The sequence below is a fragment of the Ctenopharyngodon idella genome, chromosome 19, assembly GCF_019924925.1.
Source record: "Ctenopharyngodon idella isolate HZGC_01 chromosome 19, HZGC01, whole genome shotgun sequence".
NCBI classification, from domain to species: Eukaryota; Metazoa; Chordata; class Actinopteri; order Cypriniformes; family Xenocyprididae; genus Ctenopharyngodon; species Ctenopharyngodon idella.
The window spans coordinates 30070922-30087604 of NC_067238.1; the positions used below are offsets into that span (position 1 = coordinate 30070922).

Below are 16683 nucleotides of genomic sequence, written 5' to 3' on the forward strand. Positions count from 1 at the left end.
ACAGTAACTTTGATGTGGTTTAAATACACTGCAAAAAAGTTTTCTTGCTAAGGAATTCTTGTGTTGCTTTTCAGTAGAAACACCTTCAAATTTCTACATCAAAATACATTTGATATTGAAACAATATGACAAGATATTAAGTCTTGTTTCCTTAAAAAAAAATCTAAATTAAGTGAGATGTGTGCTTAAAACAAGACAAAATATCTGCCAATAGGGTCAGAAAAATAATCTTGTTTTCCCTTTGAATTACGTTTATTTTTCTGACCTTGTATAGACAAAATATATATTATAAAATATTATATCAGTTGCTTGATATAATGTTATAAATTGCAATCAAACAAATCTTCACATCATGCTCACTGATACATGACAAAATACATCGTTCAAAAGTTTGGGAGTTTTTTGTCGGGGGTTTTTGAAACTGAAGACTGGAGTAATGATGCTGAAAATTCAGCTTTACATCACAGGAATAAATTACATTTTAAAATATATTACTATAAAAAACAGTTATTTTAAATTGTAATAATATTTCACAATATTACTGTTTTTATTGTATTTTTCATTCAATAAATGTAGCCTTATTGAGCAAGAAAGACTTCTTTCAAAAATATAAAGTCTTACCAACCCCAGACTTTTTTGTATGGTAATGTGTGTATATATATATATATACATACTGTGCAAAAGTCTTAGGCCACTATTAGATGTTGTTTTAGCAGTGATATAATGACCATATATAATTATTTTTCAGTCTCTTTATTAGAATATAACCAGAAAATACAGTAAATTTGTATGTAATATTAAAAAACAGCTTTAATAGGCTAAAGTTACACTTGAGCAATAGCAGGAACCGGCTCTCTTAAACCTAAATGAAACAGAAAAGGACTGGAAGGACAAGAAAACTTTCAAAATACGATGAGCAGTTTCTCAGAGTTTCATTTTTGAGAAAATGGAAGAAGTCCAGGAAGTCACACTAAAAACTGATTTTTGCTTAAAGAAACTATTTTGTTCAGAATTTTTGTTTTTACATTTTATGTACACATTTCCTGTATTTTCTGTTTGTAGACTGAAAAAAAAAAAATATGGACGGTCATTAAAACATTGCTAAAACAACAAAGCTGGTGGTGGCCTAAGACTTTTGCACAGTACTGTATATATTTTAATTTCCACTTAATTTGGTCAATAGCTAATAATTTTTAAAAAAATAATTATAAAGTGACTAATTTTTTTTTTTTTTTTTAAAAAGAGCGCAAGCTGTTTTCCATGATGCTTTAGTAAGTTGTACTGTGCTACAGATGGTGCAAGAAAAAGGAAATTTAATGTTCTCGTCAAAGTCATTGGCGCACTTCAGGTACGGAGGGCTTTTTCCGGCAGGTTGGAGATGGATGGAAGCAAGAGGCAGAGAGAAACAGTATGTGTTCAGAAACCTTAATTGCTGCATTATGCAATATATCAACAGACACACGCACCTCATTTACATAGACAAACGGGACTACCGGGGAATTATTTTCTGAGTGTTCCTCCTGGGTACTTCACAAACGGCTTTAAAGGGTTTCTCATCCTCGCATTGTTCCAAACTCATTTATTCTCTGGGAAAAAAGACAAAAAATCAAAACGTTTAGCAGAATGTTCAAACTGAAATGGTGAAATGGATGGTGGCCAGGGCAAAAAACATAAAAGCTGTCGACAATTTGTGCTTTCAAATTTCAATCCTTCTCAAACTATCCAATATCTGACTGAATTTTAAAGATCCCCTGTGGTGAATATCAAGTTTTTAATGTTGTTCATATGTCTATCTGGTGTTTTTAACATGCTTTAAGACAAACCATGCAAATTCATAAGTCAACACCACTGAGTATTTTCTCTTTAAAACTGCAGTAAACCAAAGACAGTCTCAAACCCGCGGTTTGAAATCGCTAGTTTTTCTGACGTCACAAATTACCTTGTAACCAATCACGTCAACGTTCCGGCGGGCTTTAGCATATCATTAACTGACCGCACGAGAGCGTCTCAAAAGAAGGTTATCTCGGTATGTTTTTCTGTTGATATGAAAAATCGGGTAGATTTAGCAAAATGGCGGGTGTATGATGTATATTACGATGTTATGATGAATATGTATTTCTCAACTGACGTTCTGAGTTGTTCAAAGCCTTTGTAAGGATACCGAGAAGGCAGCTGTCTGATTCGTGAATGTGAACATGGTTTGTGTAACATTAGCAATACATTATTAGCTGTTTGATAACATAGTCAAGCAAAAGGCTAATCGTATTAATTACCGTTATGTGTCCGACGTTGTAAAACGCGATACCATTGTGCAGCGTTTACCTCAGTAAGTTGATCTCGTCTGAGCTCGTGCGAGTGAGTGGAGGCGGGGCTAATTATCATATTCATAGATCCGTGTATATTAAATGAGGCAAGGGTGTAGAGTTACAGAGTAAATAAAGATGAGTTTTAAGGGATAAAATTATTGACTACAGGAGGACTTTAAGTCATTGTTCACCAAAAATCTAGCTTAAAAGCTGTGGTCGCTTCATTTTCATTTTGGACACTGCTAAATATCCCCTTTCATGCTTATAGAGGTTTAGAAAGACTTGACAGTTACAGTAAATAATCATTTAAAGTCGACATGAAACAAGTTGCGATAGTATTTTCTTCCTTATTGTGATGTATATTGAGTGTAATGGCTTCTCAAACAAGAATAAATGTAATTTTGTCTGTGGGGAATTGATTGGATAGTTGAGGTTTTCTATTGGTGGATCTCATGTGAGTGACAGGTTGCCCCACCCTCGTCATCAAAGAAGAGATGTCACTGCAAGAGGGAGGGGAAGTTATTTTGATAAAAGTTTATGAGGGCACGTGAATTAAAAAAAAAGATGTGCACAGATTTATAAATTTATAATAAACACTACAAAATTCCATAAGAAATAACAACATTTTGTGTTTGTAGGTGAAAATAGAGCTTCCTCTAATAGAAACCTTTTAGAAATGGCATATCACACTCGATATTATCAACTTTTGTCTCAGACACACATGCTCACGTGTAATACTCGCATTTCCCAGCATGCATTCTAGTGCGTATAGTAGAAAAACACAGACATACACGTACACACAGTCAGAACAGGGCCGTCAGTGTTGGATCAGGCACGGAGGCTTCCCACATAATTCCTGTGCATAAATTCCTGCGTGTGTGAGATTAATTTGAGAGGAAAAGTGCCCAGAAAAGACAGATTCATCCTAATGTTTATTTGAGTTCAACCCCAAGTTAGAGACCCCTCCTAGGGCTCCAAATGAACTCGGTTTCCCTTATGCAAACACATACACAGATCAAGGTGTGTTTGTCTTTCCTACCCAAACTCTACGTTTTTTTGGACCAGGTATCCCCCCTCCTCCTCAAACAGCTCGTACACCTCGGGGGAGATGGATTTGAGGGCGGCGTCTCGAAGCGTAAGTGTGTATCTGTGAATATGTGTGTGTTGATAACCTGCATGTTTCTCTCTCTGTGAATCAGTCTGTCTCTGGTTGTCGAGCAGGTCATTAGGACTCACGCCGCATTACAGTATGACGTTGCCGGGGTTTGTGATGCTGCTATGCATCCTGGGAGCTCAAGCCACCGTGGATCTGAGAAATGCTGCTGCTATGGGTAAGAAAATAGCATCATTAACAGATCCATCAATGTCATTCATTTATCACTGGATGCTGATGATGCCAACATGTTTTGCTGTTAAATGCTGTAATGAAGAGCAACCTTCATCCCAACTCACAAAATGAGCACTGCAAAAAATGATTTACTTGCTCAGTATTTTTGTCTTCTTATCGAAGTATTCTTAAATCAAGATGCATTTACTTGAGAAGCAAAATGACTTAAGATGTTAAGTCTTGTGAGTTTAAATCTAAAATACGAAAAATATCTGCCAGTCGGGTCAGAAAAATTAACTTACACTAATTAGGGAATCATTTTATCATCGACAGATATTTGTGACCCTGGACCACATAACCAGTCATTAGGGTCAATTTTTTAAATGTATGGTTTGTTAGGATAAGACAATATTTAGCCGAGATATAACTATTTGAAAATCTGGAATCTGAGGGTGCAAAAAAATCAAAATATTGAGAAAATTGCCTTTAAAGTTGTCCAAATTAAGTCCTTAGCAATGCATATCCACTCACAAAAATAAATTTTTGATATATTTACGGTAGGAAATGTACAAAATATATTCATGGAACATGATCCTTACTTAATATCATAATGATTTTTTGGCATAAAAGAAAAATCGATAATTTTGACCCATATAGTGTATTGTTGGCTACTGCTACAAATATACCCGTGAGACTTATGACTGGATTTGTGGTCCAGGGTCACATTTTATGTCGTTTTAAGCACAAACTCACTTAATTTTGATAAACTTTTCAGTAAACAAGAGTTAATATCTACAGTCATTTTGTTTCTCAAGTAAATGTATCTTGATTTAAGAATGTTTAGATATTTGTACTGGAAAACAAGACAAAAATACTGAGGAAGAAAAACATTTTTTTGCAGTGAGTTTATCTATCTGCTAACTAAAAGTCTAGCTGGTTCAGTTTAGTTTATCGCTGGTTGACCTGCATGCTAAATAACCAGACCTGACAGAATAGCAAAAGAAAATGCATGGTCTTTTTGGTGAAACTGCTTGAGCCAGACAGTCTTTCTGGTTAAAGCCAGTTAAGAAGCATGGACACAAGCATTATCACATTTGTAGAAAGACTGAGGTGCTAAAAATGTATTTGAAATCATTATATTCGCCTATATTTTTGTTTTACACAACAGTTTGGATGGTGGAGTTCAATGTTAAGCAAATATGTGACCTTTGACCTTTAAAGAGAGTGTACCGTGAAGCCTTCATTTTCTCCATCCAGCATTTTTCTCATTTTAACTTCTGTGTAGAATTACATTATCTCCTCCAGTGCTCAAGATCCTTTAGTATTTAATTATTAGTTTTTTTTTACGCAGATCTAGGTGTTAAAAACTAAGAGAGATACTTCAATCAAGTAGGTAATTAGGGTTATGTTTCCAGTGGTTGTACTCAACTTGTATGTGTTTTTAAGGTTTCAAATGTCTACATTTGTACACAAAGAGGCCCTGTACTGCGTGTGTGTGTGTGTGTGTGTGCGTAAATCTGTGTGAGCATGCATACCTGAGGCTGAATGTATAATCAATGGGAGTTATTATGAGAACGGCCAACACTGTACATTTATTGAGCTACACGCAGACTGTCTGGCTTTTCACTCTGAAATTCTTTCACACGCCCCAATTTGTAACCCACTGTTTTTTTGTTTTTTTTTTAATTAATACTCTTATTCAGCAAGGAGGCATTCAATTGATCAAAAGTGACAGCAAAGAGATTTATAATATAAAGTTTTCTATTTCAAATAAATGCTGTAAAAATGTATCACAGATTCCACAAAAATGAAGCGGTCTGTTTTCAACATTGATAATAATCAGAAATGTTTCTTGGGCAGCAAATCATCATATTAGAATGATTTCTGAAAGATCATGTGACACTGAAGACTGAAGTAATGATGCTGAAAATTCACTCTCTCCTCAAAGTAAATATAAGACAGAATTTTCTGATAAAAAGTCAAGAGTTCTGAAAAAGTGTTATGAAAGTAATTTGAGGAAGATGAGTAATGATGTTTTAATGATTACCTTCTATTACATTTTACTCAATTCCTACTTTATGATTCAAAAATATGCTTGTGTTGAAATCAGTCATGTTGAAATGTCCTGTGAAGGTCATGCAAAGTAATTCTCTTCTAAATAAATATGCTGGAGGGTTTAATAAGCACATTAATAATTTCAAGAACATACAACATGGTTTTATATGTCTAGACTGTAGTGATTAAATTGGGCAAATGTCAGGATGTTTGTAACCAATGAGAATGTAGGGAATATTATCTACAGATCACATGCATGCATCATGTTAATGTCACTTGATTCTCTCTTAGTGTTTAATAGGTGTTTCATTTAAGACATTTCTCCTTATATAGAACATTTTGGGGTTCTTTAAAGTGGACCTATTATGCCCCTTTTAAAAGATGTAATATAAGTCTCTGGTGTCTCTGTAAAGTTTCAGCTCAAAATACCCCACAGATCATTTATTATAGCTTGTCAAATTTGCCCCTATTTGGGTGTGATCAAAAACACGCCATTTTTGTGTGTGTCCCTTTAAATGCAAATGAGCTGCTGCTCCCGGCCCCCTTTCCAAAAGAAGGCGGAGCTTAAACAGCTCGCACTTCGGTTGCTCAACAACAACAAAGCTGGAGAATCTCACACAGCCAAAATGAGGATTGTCAGTAACGGTGTTCAGCCTTACATTGTTCAAACCGGAGTCGACACTGATGGAGAGACTCAGGAAGAAGTTACAACTTTTACAACGTTTCTGAATGGTTAGTGGATAAATTTATGTAGTTGCTGTGGAGTTGATTCAACTCATCCACTAGCATGTGCCGTCATGTTAATCTTTTGTGCAAATCCAGTGTTGAATTGACCCTCGTTTGTGAAGCAGTCCGGCGAAAAATGACGGCATTATAACAACACTCTACTACAACAACTCTTCCTCTTCTCTAAAGCAGCCCAACATGGCCTCACCCCCTTTGTTGTGTGTTCCCGGGGGCAGAGTTTATGTAAATTTTGGGGTTTGTGATGTCAACAAGTCCCTACCAGCCGTTTGTTATAGTCATTAAAAAGCGATTTCTGTAAAAGAAAATATCTCTCTTTGCTTTGAACTTTGAGCGTTGTAACTTTGCAGATGTTGTTTATGCTCAAACAGCAACATTACACGCTAACTAAAGTTAAAAAAGTGAAATCATAATCATAATAACCCTAGGGTTCTATATAGAAACCCACTGAGCCTTTTTTGCCATCATCAATAAATAGCCAAATGTCATAGTGACTGTAAGTACAAGGTTTTTCTAAAATGAATGTCTGGCGATCACACATATTTACATCCTCTCTCTGCTCTTTCACTCTTTCCAGCTGCAGGCTTGTGTAACACCAAGCCCACTGATGTAGTGTTCATCATCGACAGCTCTCGAAGTGTCCGCCCTGCTGAGTTTGAGCAGGTCAAGGTCTTCCTGGCCAAAGTGATTGACGGCTTGACCGTCGGACCTGATGCTACTCGCGTGGGCGTCGTGAACTATGCCAGTCGGGTGAAGAACGAGGTCTCACTGAAGTCCCACAAAACCAAGGCTGCGCTTGTCAAGGCTGTGTCCAAGATAGAGCCACTGTCCACTGGTACCATGACAGGCCTCGCCATCCAGTTCGCCATGAACGTGGCCTTCAGCGAAGCCGAGGGAGCACGAAAATCCCCAGGCATCAGCAAGGTCAGAGTCCTACACTCTTTTAAATATTGGGATCTACGGTTCCATGAAGAACCTTTGACATCAGTAGAACCTTTCAAGCTACTTTATATTTGGAAAAAGGGTCTTTAGATTTTTAAAAGATTATTTAAACTAAGAACAAATGTTTCTTTTAAGAACTTTTCACTAAGTGTACTTTCACACTAGGACTTTTGGCGCGCACCCGTGTTCGATTGACGTCAGAGTTCATTGTTTGGTTTGCTGCTGATATGAATGTAATTGTACTAAAACATGGAAGTGAACCGCTATTGATGCCGTATGATTCGATAAAACTGATTCAATTTTGGTGCCTTTGCATCCTTGGTCCATTTAAGTACATAATAATACACAAGGTACATAATAAAAAGTTTAAACTATCTATAAAATCGCATCTTAGTAAGATATATCAACATTTGAACCGCTTTATCTTTTACATACGTGTTGTTAGATGTTTAAGTAAGTTGAAACCCAATACTTACATTTAAAAGTGTAATCTGCCATTTTCTCTCAAAAAATCCAGTTGTCACCAGAACGCAATGAATCTTGGGATAGGATAGGCTGTGAACTCCACTTGTATCCTTTGTGGCCGAGGAAATGAAGGACGTTGCCTTTGAATTGGGACAGCCTTTGTCGTGCCCGTTTATTAAGATGCGTTTTGGTCATTCGGGTCACAAGTGGATGAGGGAGACACCTGGTGTTTAAATCTGTCTCTTTTGTCCACTTTCTACGAAGCCCTGCACATGACATGCAAGAAAAAAGATTTAATCATGCGCACGATTTACTAATTCATTCCCTCGATTTACTAAATCGCATGAATGAGCATGATTTATAAATTGAGGGAACGAAATAGTAAATCGTGCGCACGATTTAGCCTACTTTTTTTTCCTGCATGTCATGTCCGGGGCTCCGTAACTTTCAAACATTTCTGTCCTGATTTCTTCAAGGGGAGGGTCTATGGGTTGGTAAATATTTGGGTTTTTTCAGATCTTTCGATCTAATGGACAAAATAAGCTTGCGCAATTTACATATGAACGCGCCCATAGATGACAGAAAAACACGGAGAGCAGCAGCTTTCTTTTCTGCTCTGAGAGCCGCAAGACCGGCCGAATGCTGTTGTGTTAGAAATCAGGAATGGTGAGAGAACATTGCGCTTGGTCTTCAAACCAAACTTGGGTCTTCAGTCAACAAAGTTTAAATCCTGTCTAGCTAGAGCGCTTCCCATAATGTTTACACGTTAGGTCAGTAGGTGGTCTTTTGTGGCTGTTCGATCACATTCGACCACATGAGCGTTTAGACTACGAATGCGTTTTCAACTGCCTCTGGAAGTGGTCGAAAGCGGACAAGCTCAAAATGTTTTACACCCCGTTTACTTCTGTATTTAGTGTCGTCCACTTGTGATCCGATCGACCAAAATGCATCTTAATACCAGGTGTAAACAGGGCCTTTGACGCATCCAGCCTTCGAAGGATGCAGCCTCTGAATTGGGACATGGCTAATGTGAACAGACCAACAGGAGAAGGGGGAAGCTATCAAAGTGTGAAAGCAGACTATAGATTCTTTGGGGAACCAAAAATGGTTCTTCTATGCATGGCATCGCTGTGAAAAGTGTCTCATAAATCTCATAAAACCCCATATTGGCATCATTAACAGCATTAAGCCTCTTCTTTGGCAACATGCATCGTTACGTAATCCGCAATGGATGAATTAGGCCCAGGCGAACATCTGAATCCACTATTATGTAAGAATATCTCCAGGTTTAGGTCTTTTTATTAAAAAATAACATTAATAAACATTTGCAGGTGGCAATTATTGTGACTGACGGCAGACCGCAGGACAACATCCGTGACAATGCAGCAAGGGCGCGTGAGGCCGGCATTGAGATATTCGCCATCGGAGTGGGCCGCGTAGACATGACCACGCTCAGGCAAATGGCCAGCGAGCCTCTGGAGGATCACGTGGACTACGTGGAGAGCTACAGCCTCATTGAGAAGCTCACCAAGAAGTTCCAGGAGGCCTTCTGTGGTAAGTGAGAGGACGAAGGGGAAGGGAATAGAGGTCTCGGGACTGTCCTCACCATGGCCAGCGATATTAAAGGTGTATATACGAGGGCATGATAGGGCATGTTATCATTAATCTCACCTCCAGACGTAGATCTCCACCCTGTGCTTGATGCTCCACTGCACTCGGTTCTCCGGGGGAGGAAGTAAAAGCATGTGTATAATCGCTGATGTGATTGTAGTCGCTGCAGTGCAGTGGTTCTCAGCTTGGCTATACACTGGAAAATAATAGTATTTTTGTCTTGTTTTCCATTCTTAAATCAAGATATATTTACTTGAGAGGCAAGATGACATAAGATATTAAAGGGTTAGTTCACCCAAAAATGAAAATTTCTGTTATTAATTACTCACCCTCATGTCGTTCCACACCTGTAAGACCTTTGTTCATCTTCGGAACACAAATTAAGATATTTTTGATGAAATCCGAGAGCTATATGACTCCTCCATAGACAGCAATATAATCAACACTTTCAAGAGAAGTAGTAAAGACATTGTTAAAATAGTCCATGTGACTACAGTGGTTCAACCTTAATGTTATGAAGCGACGAGAACACATTATTAGCAGCTGTTTCATAACGTAGTCAAGCAAAAGGCTAATCATATTAATTACCGTTATGTGTCCGATGTTGTAAAGAGCGATACCATTGTGTAGCGTTTACCTCAGTAAGTTGACCGAGTGGATCTCTGAGCTGGTGTGAACGAGTGGAGGCGGGGCTAATTTGCATATTCATTGTTCCACGTATATTAAATGAGGCAAGGGTGTAGTAGAGTTACATTCAAGCTATTTTAAGGCATGAAGAATTTTTTTTTTCACAGGAAAAAATGTTTAAATATGTCATTTCAGCGTTCAAAGATGAGTTTTAAGGGATACAATTATTGACTACAAGTAATTTTGTTCTCAAATAAATGTATCTTGATTTAAGAATTTTTAGATGTTTGTAATGGAAAACAAGACATCATTTTTTGCACTGTATGTGACATTTGAGAATTTTCCAATTGGACAATTTCGAACTATAAAAGGTTGAGAACCAATGCGGTAGATAGTCTGGATCAGAGCAACAGCCACCTGAGACAAACAACATTGAGAGAAACACCAAAACTTCTATTTTCTGCTGTCCTCAAGTGTCTGGGTCTCTGACATATTTCTGTGTGTTTTAAAGATTTGCTGTTCGTTTTGAGTGCAGTGGATTATTAAAACACATTCATTTTCCACTTTCACATAGAGTTATTCTCTCCTTGCTAACCCTTCCTTCCCCCACCCGGTGTGTGTGTGTGTGTTACATTCATGGTAGACGTTGTGTCGGACCTATGTGCGACAGGCGATCATGACTGTGAGCACATTTGCATCAGCACACCCGGATCTTTCAAGTGCGCCTGCAGAGAGGGCCATACACTCATGAACGACAGCCGATCTTGCAGTGGTGAGTATGTGTGAATGTTGGGTAAGTTTCAAAGACATGAGCAAAAGAGTCCATATACATGTGCAGTTTTTGATGTATATAAAATCCCTGCTTTAAAGATGAATAACTGCTGAAATTACTGCTGAAATCTAGGGCCATCAATAGAAAAATCACTTAAGTAAATTGATCTAAAATTATCAGTAATAATAATAAATATTATATAATATCTTAAGGTTACATATTAACTTCCTAAATGAGAGTCCTAAATTAATTTTGTAAAAATTGGTGGACCCTCTTGTGGCCCCCTGTGGGTCCCTGGACCCCAGTTTGGAAACCCCATTCAACAAACACTTTATCTCTCTTATCTCAGCTTGCAGTAACGCAGCCACAGATGTGGTCTTCTTGATCGACGGGTCCAAGAGTGTGAGACCAGAGAACTTTGAGCTGGTCAAGAAATGGATCAACCTGATCATCGACAAACTGGACGTGTCAGAAACCAACACCCATGTGGGACTGGTGCAGTATTCCAGCTCTGTGAAGCAGGAGTTCCCTCTGGGACGCTACAACAACAAAAAAGCCCTGAAAGATGCTGTGAAAAAGATGGACTATATGGAGAGGGGAACCATGACTGGCCAGGCCATCAATTTCATAGTGGAAAACAGCTTCACTCCTAACCAGGGCGCCAGACCTGGAGTGGCAAAGATCGGTATTGTCTTCACTGATGGCAGGTCGCAAGACGACATTGTAGGTGCCACCAGGAAGGCCAAGGAGCACGGTTAGGGGAAAAAAGCACACACACATACACACAGATATGCAATGCAAAGTCTATGAGTGTTTTTACAGCGCACTGTGTGTGCTTTAGGCTTTAAGATGTATGCTGTGGGCGTTGGTAATGCTGTTGAGGACGAGCTGAGAGAGATTGCATCTGAACCTGTCCCTGACCATTACTTCTACACAGCTGACTTCAAAACCATGAACCAAATTGCCAAGAAGCTGCAAATCAATGTTTGTCAAGGTAAATAAAACCACAAAAAAATAGCATTAAAACTAGCATTTCACTAGTTTAACTGAATTTCATTTAACTGAATTTGTTTTTTGCTGTGCTATTACTTACAGAGGAAGATCCCTGTGAATGTAATTCCATTGTCAAGTTCCAGAAAAAGGTGGAGGAGGCACTACAGGCATTAACAAAGAAATATATCCTTTCCTAAACAGAGCGTTCAAGTTCAGAGCTCAATTCCACATCTGCCATGCTGAAAATATACACTACACAAATTCCTATTATGCACAATATTCTATATCGACTTGCTTCTGAATGCTGTTCAGGAAAAAAATAGCAAGCTATATCGTGCGCACAATTTACTAATTTGTTCCCTCGATTTACTAAATCATGCACACGATTTACTATTTCGTTCCTTCGGTATATAAATCATGCGTATGATTTACCAAATCGAGGGAACGAAATAGTAAATCGTGCATGCTATTTTGAAAATCGAAGGAACAAATTGTAAATCGTGCGCACGATTTAGCAAATTGTGGGAACAAAATAATAAATCTTGTGCACTATTTCGCAAATCGAGGGAACGAAATACTAAATCGTGCGTACGATTTAGCAAATCGAGGGAACTAAATTGTAAATCGTGCGTGCGATTTAGAAAATCGAGGAAATTAAATAGTAAATCGAGCGTGCGATTTAGCAAATCCAGGGAACAAAATGGTAAATCGTGCAAGCGATTTAGCAAATCGAGGAAACGAAATAATAAATTGCGCGCATGATTTAGCAAATCGAGGGAACGAAATAGTAAATTGTGCGTGCGATTTAGCAAATCGAGGTAATGAAATAGTAAATCGTGTGCGCTATTTAGCAAATCGAGGGAACGAAATGGTAAATTGTGCATGCGATTTAGCAAATCAAGTTAACAAAATAGTAAATCGTGTGTACTATTTCGCAAATCAAGTGAACGAAATAGTAAATCGTGTGTGCGATTTAGCAAATCAAGGAAATTAAATAGTAAATCGAGCGTGCGATTTAGCAAATCCAGGGAACAAAATAATAAATTGTGCGCACGAAATCGAGGGAACGAAATGGTAATTCGTGCAATTGTTTTAACAAATCGAGGGAACAAAATAATAAATCGCGCGCACGATTTAGCAAATCGAGGGAACGAAATAGTAAATCGTGTGTGCGATTTAGCAAATCGAGGGAACGAAATAGTAAATCGTGTGTGCGATTTAGCAAATCGAGGGAACAAAATAGTAAATCGTATGCATGATTTAGCAAATCGAGGGAACAAAATAGTAAATCATTCGCACAATTTACTTTTTTTTCTTGCATGTCATGTGCGGGGCTCCGTATAGCTGAATGTGTCATCTTTTGAGGTAAGATTTGCCTTTTTTAATAAGGTTTTGAGATGAAACACATTTGGACTCAGTGTATGATCATTAAAATCAAATGTAAAGAAATTAGGGATGCACAATATAGTGGTACCATATTGGTTAATGGCCGATATTAGATATTTTTATTGGGTTTATTGGATATATATTTTCGATATTGAAAATTTAATTATGCATGCTTATTTTCACCTATTTGTACTTTTGATAATCTTTGTCATCATATTGTCTTGAAACTGTAGTTCTTTAAATCAATAATTTCAAAAACTTAAATAATTAAGTTTAAAAATATTTTAAAAATAATTCTTTTTAAATATAAAACAGGTAATACAAATATAAAAAATAAAAAATTAATAAAAAATTAAATAAAAAATATTTAAAACAATAATTTAATAACAGTTAAATGTAATCTTTAGTGAATATCCATTTTTCATACTGTACATAATATTTGTTATACCTAAATTCACTCAATCGATTATTTGTTTATTGTTTAAACAAAATAGTATATAATATATTGTATTAAAAATGTCATATTTAAAATAATAAGATCTGTACATAAATATAAAAAAAATATAAAAGTATAAAATTATAGTATCGGTTATTCACTGGTTATCAGCTACAACGTGAAAAAATTATCGGCTTATCGGTAATGACCAGAATTTTAGTGTTGTTGCATCTCTAAACAAAACCTGTGCAAGTATAAATGCATAATGCTTCAGAATGTATAAATCATGAGAAATGTGTAGAGCTGGTTAGGATGGTACTATTGCATCATTTCCTTGACAAAAGCATCACTGGACGCTGTGACGAAAAGGATCGCTGCTCTAGAGAACAAGATTGTTTGAGAAGGAGCCAACCTCTAATTCTTACACTACCATCCCTTTCTTTTCTTGTAAAAAATGCCTCCTGTGACCTCTGACCCTAGTGCTTAAGATCCACTCCATTTCTTTCTGCTACTCTGCCTTCATCACTATTGTCCATGGGGATGGAGCACTGATTGTCATGGTGAGCATGGTTTACCTGACCACACCTGCTCTGGATTATGGTCACCATAAAAGCAGAAGGTGTCAGTTTTCAAACAACCGTCCCCCCCAACAAAACTGTATGCTTGAGTAAAAAATCTAAGAAGATCTTCACATACAACAAGGACAATAAAGTCTTCCCTGTGGGGAGGTGGTGCGACTATTAAATCCAGCTTCATTCTGTCTTTGCTTTTCTTCATTCTACCTTTCTCAAACACATTCTTTCCCGGAAGTATTATTTTATAAGGAGTATATATATAATGGTAATTTAATATAAGTTTTGACTTGAAATAAATGTGTGAATGCTTGATTATTTTCTCAAATAAAACACTTCATGAAGCACACACATACGCAGACACAACACACACATACACACACACACGTAACTCACGGGCAAACATTCACTGACTCGGCAAGTGCTAAACATGCTGCTTGTGATGATTCAATAAAATCCCATTTTGTGTCTGTGTCTTTGTTTGTTGCGTCCTTGTTTTTGTGCGTGTCGAACAGCTGCGTTAGGCTTGATTTCACTTGAATCCAAGGTTACATAAGAGAAAATGTTCAGTGTAATTATTAGGAGTCCCGGGCACAGAGGGATGTAAAGTGCAAGCATGTATAGCAGCTGTGGTTATATAACATCAGCGGTAATGAAAGGTTGTAGATGAAGTGAATGAGGCGTTCTCTCACTAACTACAAAGCTTTCATTATCTGCTTTTCTGCAGAAGACAATTTTAATGTTGGGTACAACAGTATTTAATGAACGTAATCCAGATTATACTACATTCACCATGTTGTCATTGTCATGTGACCTACCAGCGTCATTTGCGTCACTGCCATTCATAAACTTAAATCATAAAGTGTCCATCAGATGTGCACTTGGAAGTAATTGTATTTTTTGCCTACTGTGTTTTATGAATAAGGTGAATTCGAACATACTCTTTTCACAATCGGTTTTTCACCTACTATGTGATTTCGGATGCAGCCCACTTTAAAGACACAATAAAACAGAAGTAGTGACAGATCTTTTCTTCCGTATTGTGATGTACATCAGGGTGAAACAGATTATCGATTAACTGTTGTTGACTGGATGAAGGCAGAACTGAATTAAAGCTTGCAGTTGATTGTGGATGAGAGGGGTTTAAGTGGACTAAATTACTGGAGAAGTCCGGCATAAGTCACCAGTCGCTTCATCAGAAGGCCGAGTTATGACATTCTGAGTAAAAAATGGTTGTAAAAAAAAAAAAAGTAACATATGCATGGATGAACTGGGGGCCAGTTGCATGAATTTAGCTACTGTTAAAGGAATAGTTCACCCAAAAAATGAAAATTCTGTCATCATTTACTCACCCTCAAGTTGTTCCAAACCTGTGTCAATTTCTTTCTTCTGCTGAACACGAAAGAAGATATTTTGAAGAATGTCAGTAACTACTTTTTTTCCATACTATGGAAGTCAATGCCATATTCTTCAAAATATCTTCTTTCGTGTTCAGCAGAAGAAATTCATACAGGTTTTGAACAACTTGAGGGTGAGTAAATGATGACAGAATTTTCATTTTTGGATGAACTATCCCTTTAAGAACTAGTTTCACTAACTAGCAGTTAACCGAGGGCTAGTCATTCTTACTTTTCCCATTCCAATTAGACCAATCTACCATTTTATGTAAAAAGTTAGGAGCAGTCTTGATTAAAAAATAAAACATGACTAACTTTTAAGACTAGTCCAAGCAGTTAATGCAACCGGCCACTGCTGTTCACAATAAGATCATTAAGATGTTCATTTCAAGGTGACTTTAAAGGCACAATATGTAAGATATCCCAAAACCACTTGAACAGTGTTATATATTTTGTTGACTTGTGTACTTCCATTATCCCAGATGTTTCCAAGAATGTTTAAATCCAGAGAAATAAGCAATTTTAACCAGAACACGGACCATGTCCATGCGTCGCCTATCAATGACACCATACCCGCGTTACCCTCGATTTCCGGTTTTATTTTGTAAAAACCACGGAAACACCAAAGATGCTTTAATATATTATATTTTTATACTTTTATTAGACAAGGGAGCAAATGTTTGGATGCATTTATAGACAGAAAGCTAATAATTGTTATATAGCTCAACACAGTAAGTCTTATTGTTTGAATCTTGTTTTCTTGTTTATATTAATATGATATTCTAATATCGATCTAGCTTACTGCAGTGTGCAACAAGACGTCTCATAGCAGCCGGCGAGTGAACGTTATAACATCATTTTTAACACACTCAAATGTATCTAATGATAAACAGCGCTGCGTTGCCCCACATACACTTGAGAAGAAGAAGCAGAAGCGGCGACTGTGGTATAATAAAAGCTCCGCTGCTCTCGAGACGTGCGTCACACTCGTCTCTCATTAGCAATCGGCCCTGCTCTGCTTCATACTACAGAAATATTAATAATCTCATC

The 16683-nt window shown here is 37.3% G+C and overlaps 1 protein-coding gene across 4 annotated transcripts; it reads left to right on the forward strand.

The window, feature by feature from the left end:
* The first annotated feature begins 772 nt into the window (after positions 1-772).
* matn1 (matrilin 1) lies at positions 773-14008 on the forward strand. Of its 4 annotated transcripts, XM_051873850.1 has the most exons (9): positions 773-1408; positions 3372-3441; positions 3528-3637; positions 7010-7356; positions 9171-9393; positions 10721-10849; positions 11199-11603; positions 11691-11843; positions 11945-14008. In XM_051873850.1, exons 3-9 carry the CDS (start codon positions 3556-3558, stop codon positions 12037-12039), a joined length of 1434 nt encoding a protein of 477 aa, XP_051729810.1. In that variant the 5' UTR covers positions 773-1408; positions 3372-3441; positions 3528-3555; the 3' UTR covers positions 12040-14008. The 4 variants fall into 4 exon arrangements, with proteins under 4 accessions (XP_051729810.1, XP_051729809.1, XP_051729808.1 ...); XM_051873849.1 differs by having other exon boundaries at positions 773-3441; XM_051873848.1 differs by having other exon boundaries at positions 773-3637.
* The last annotated feature ends 2675 nt before the right edge of the window (positions 14009-16683 follow it).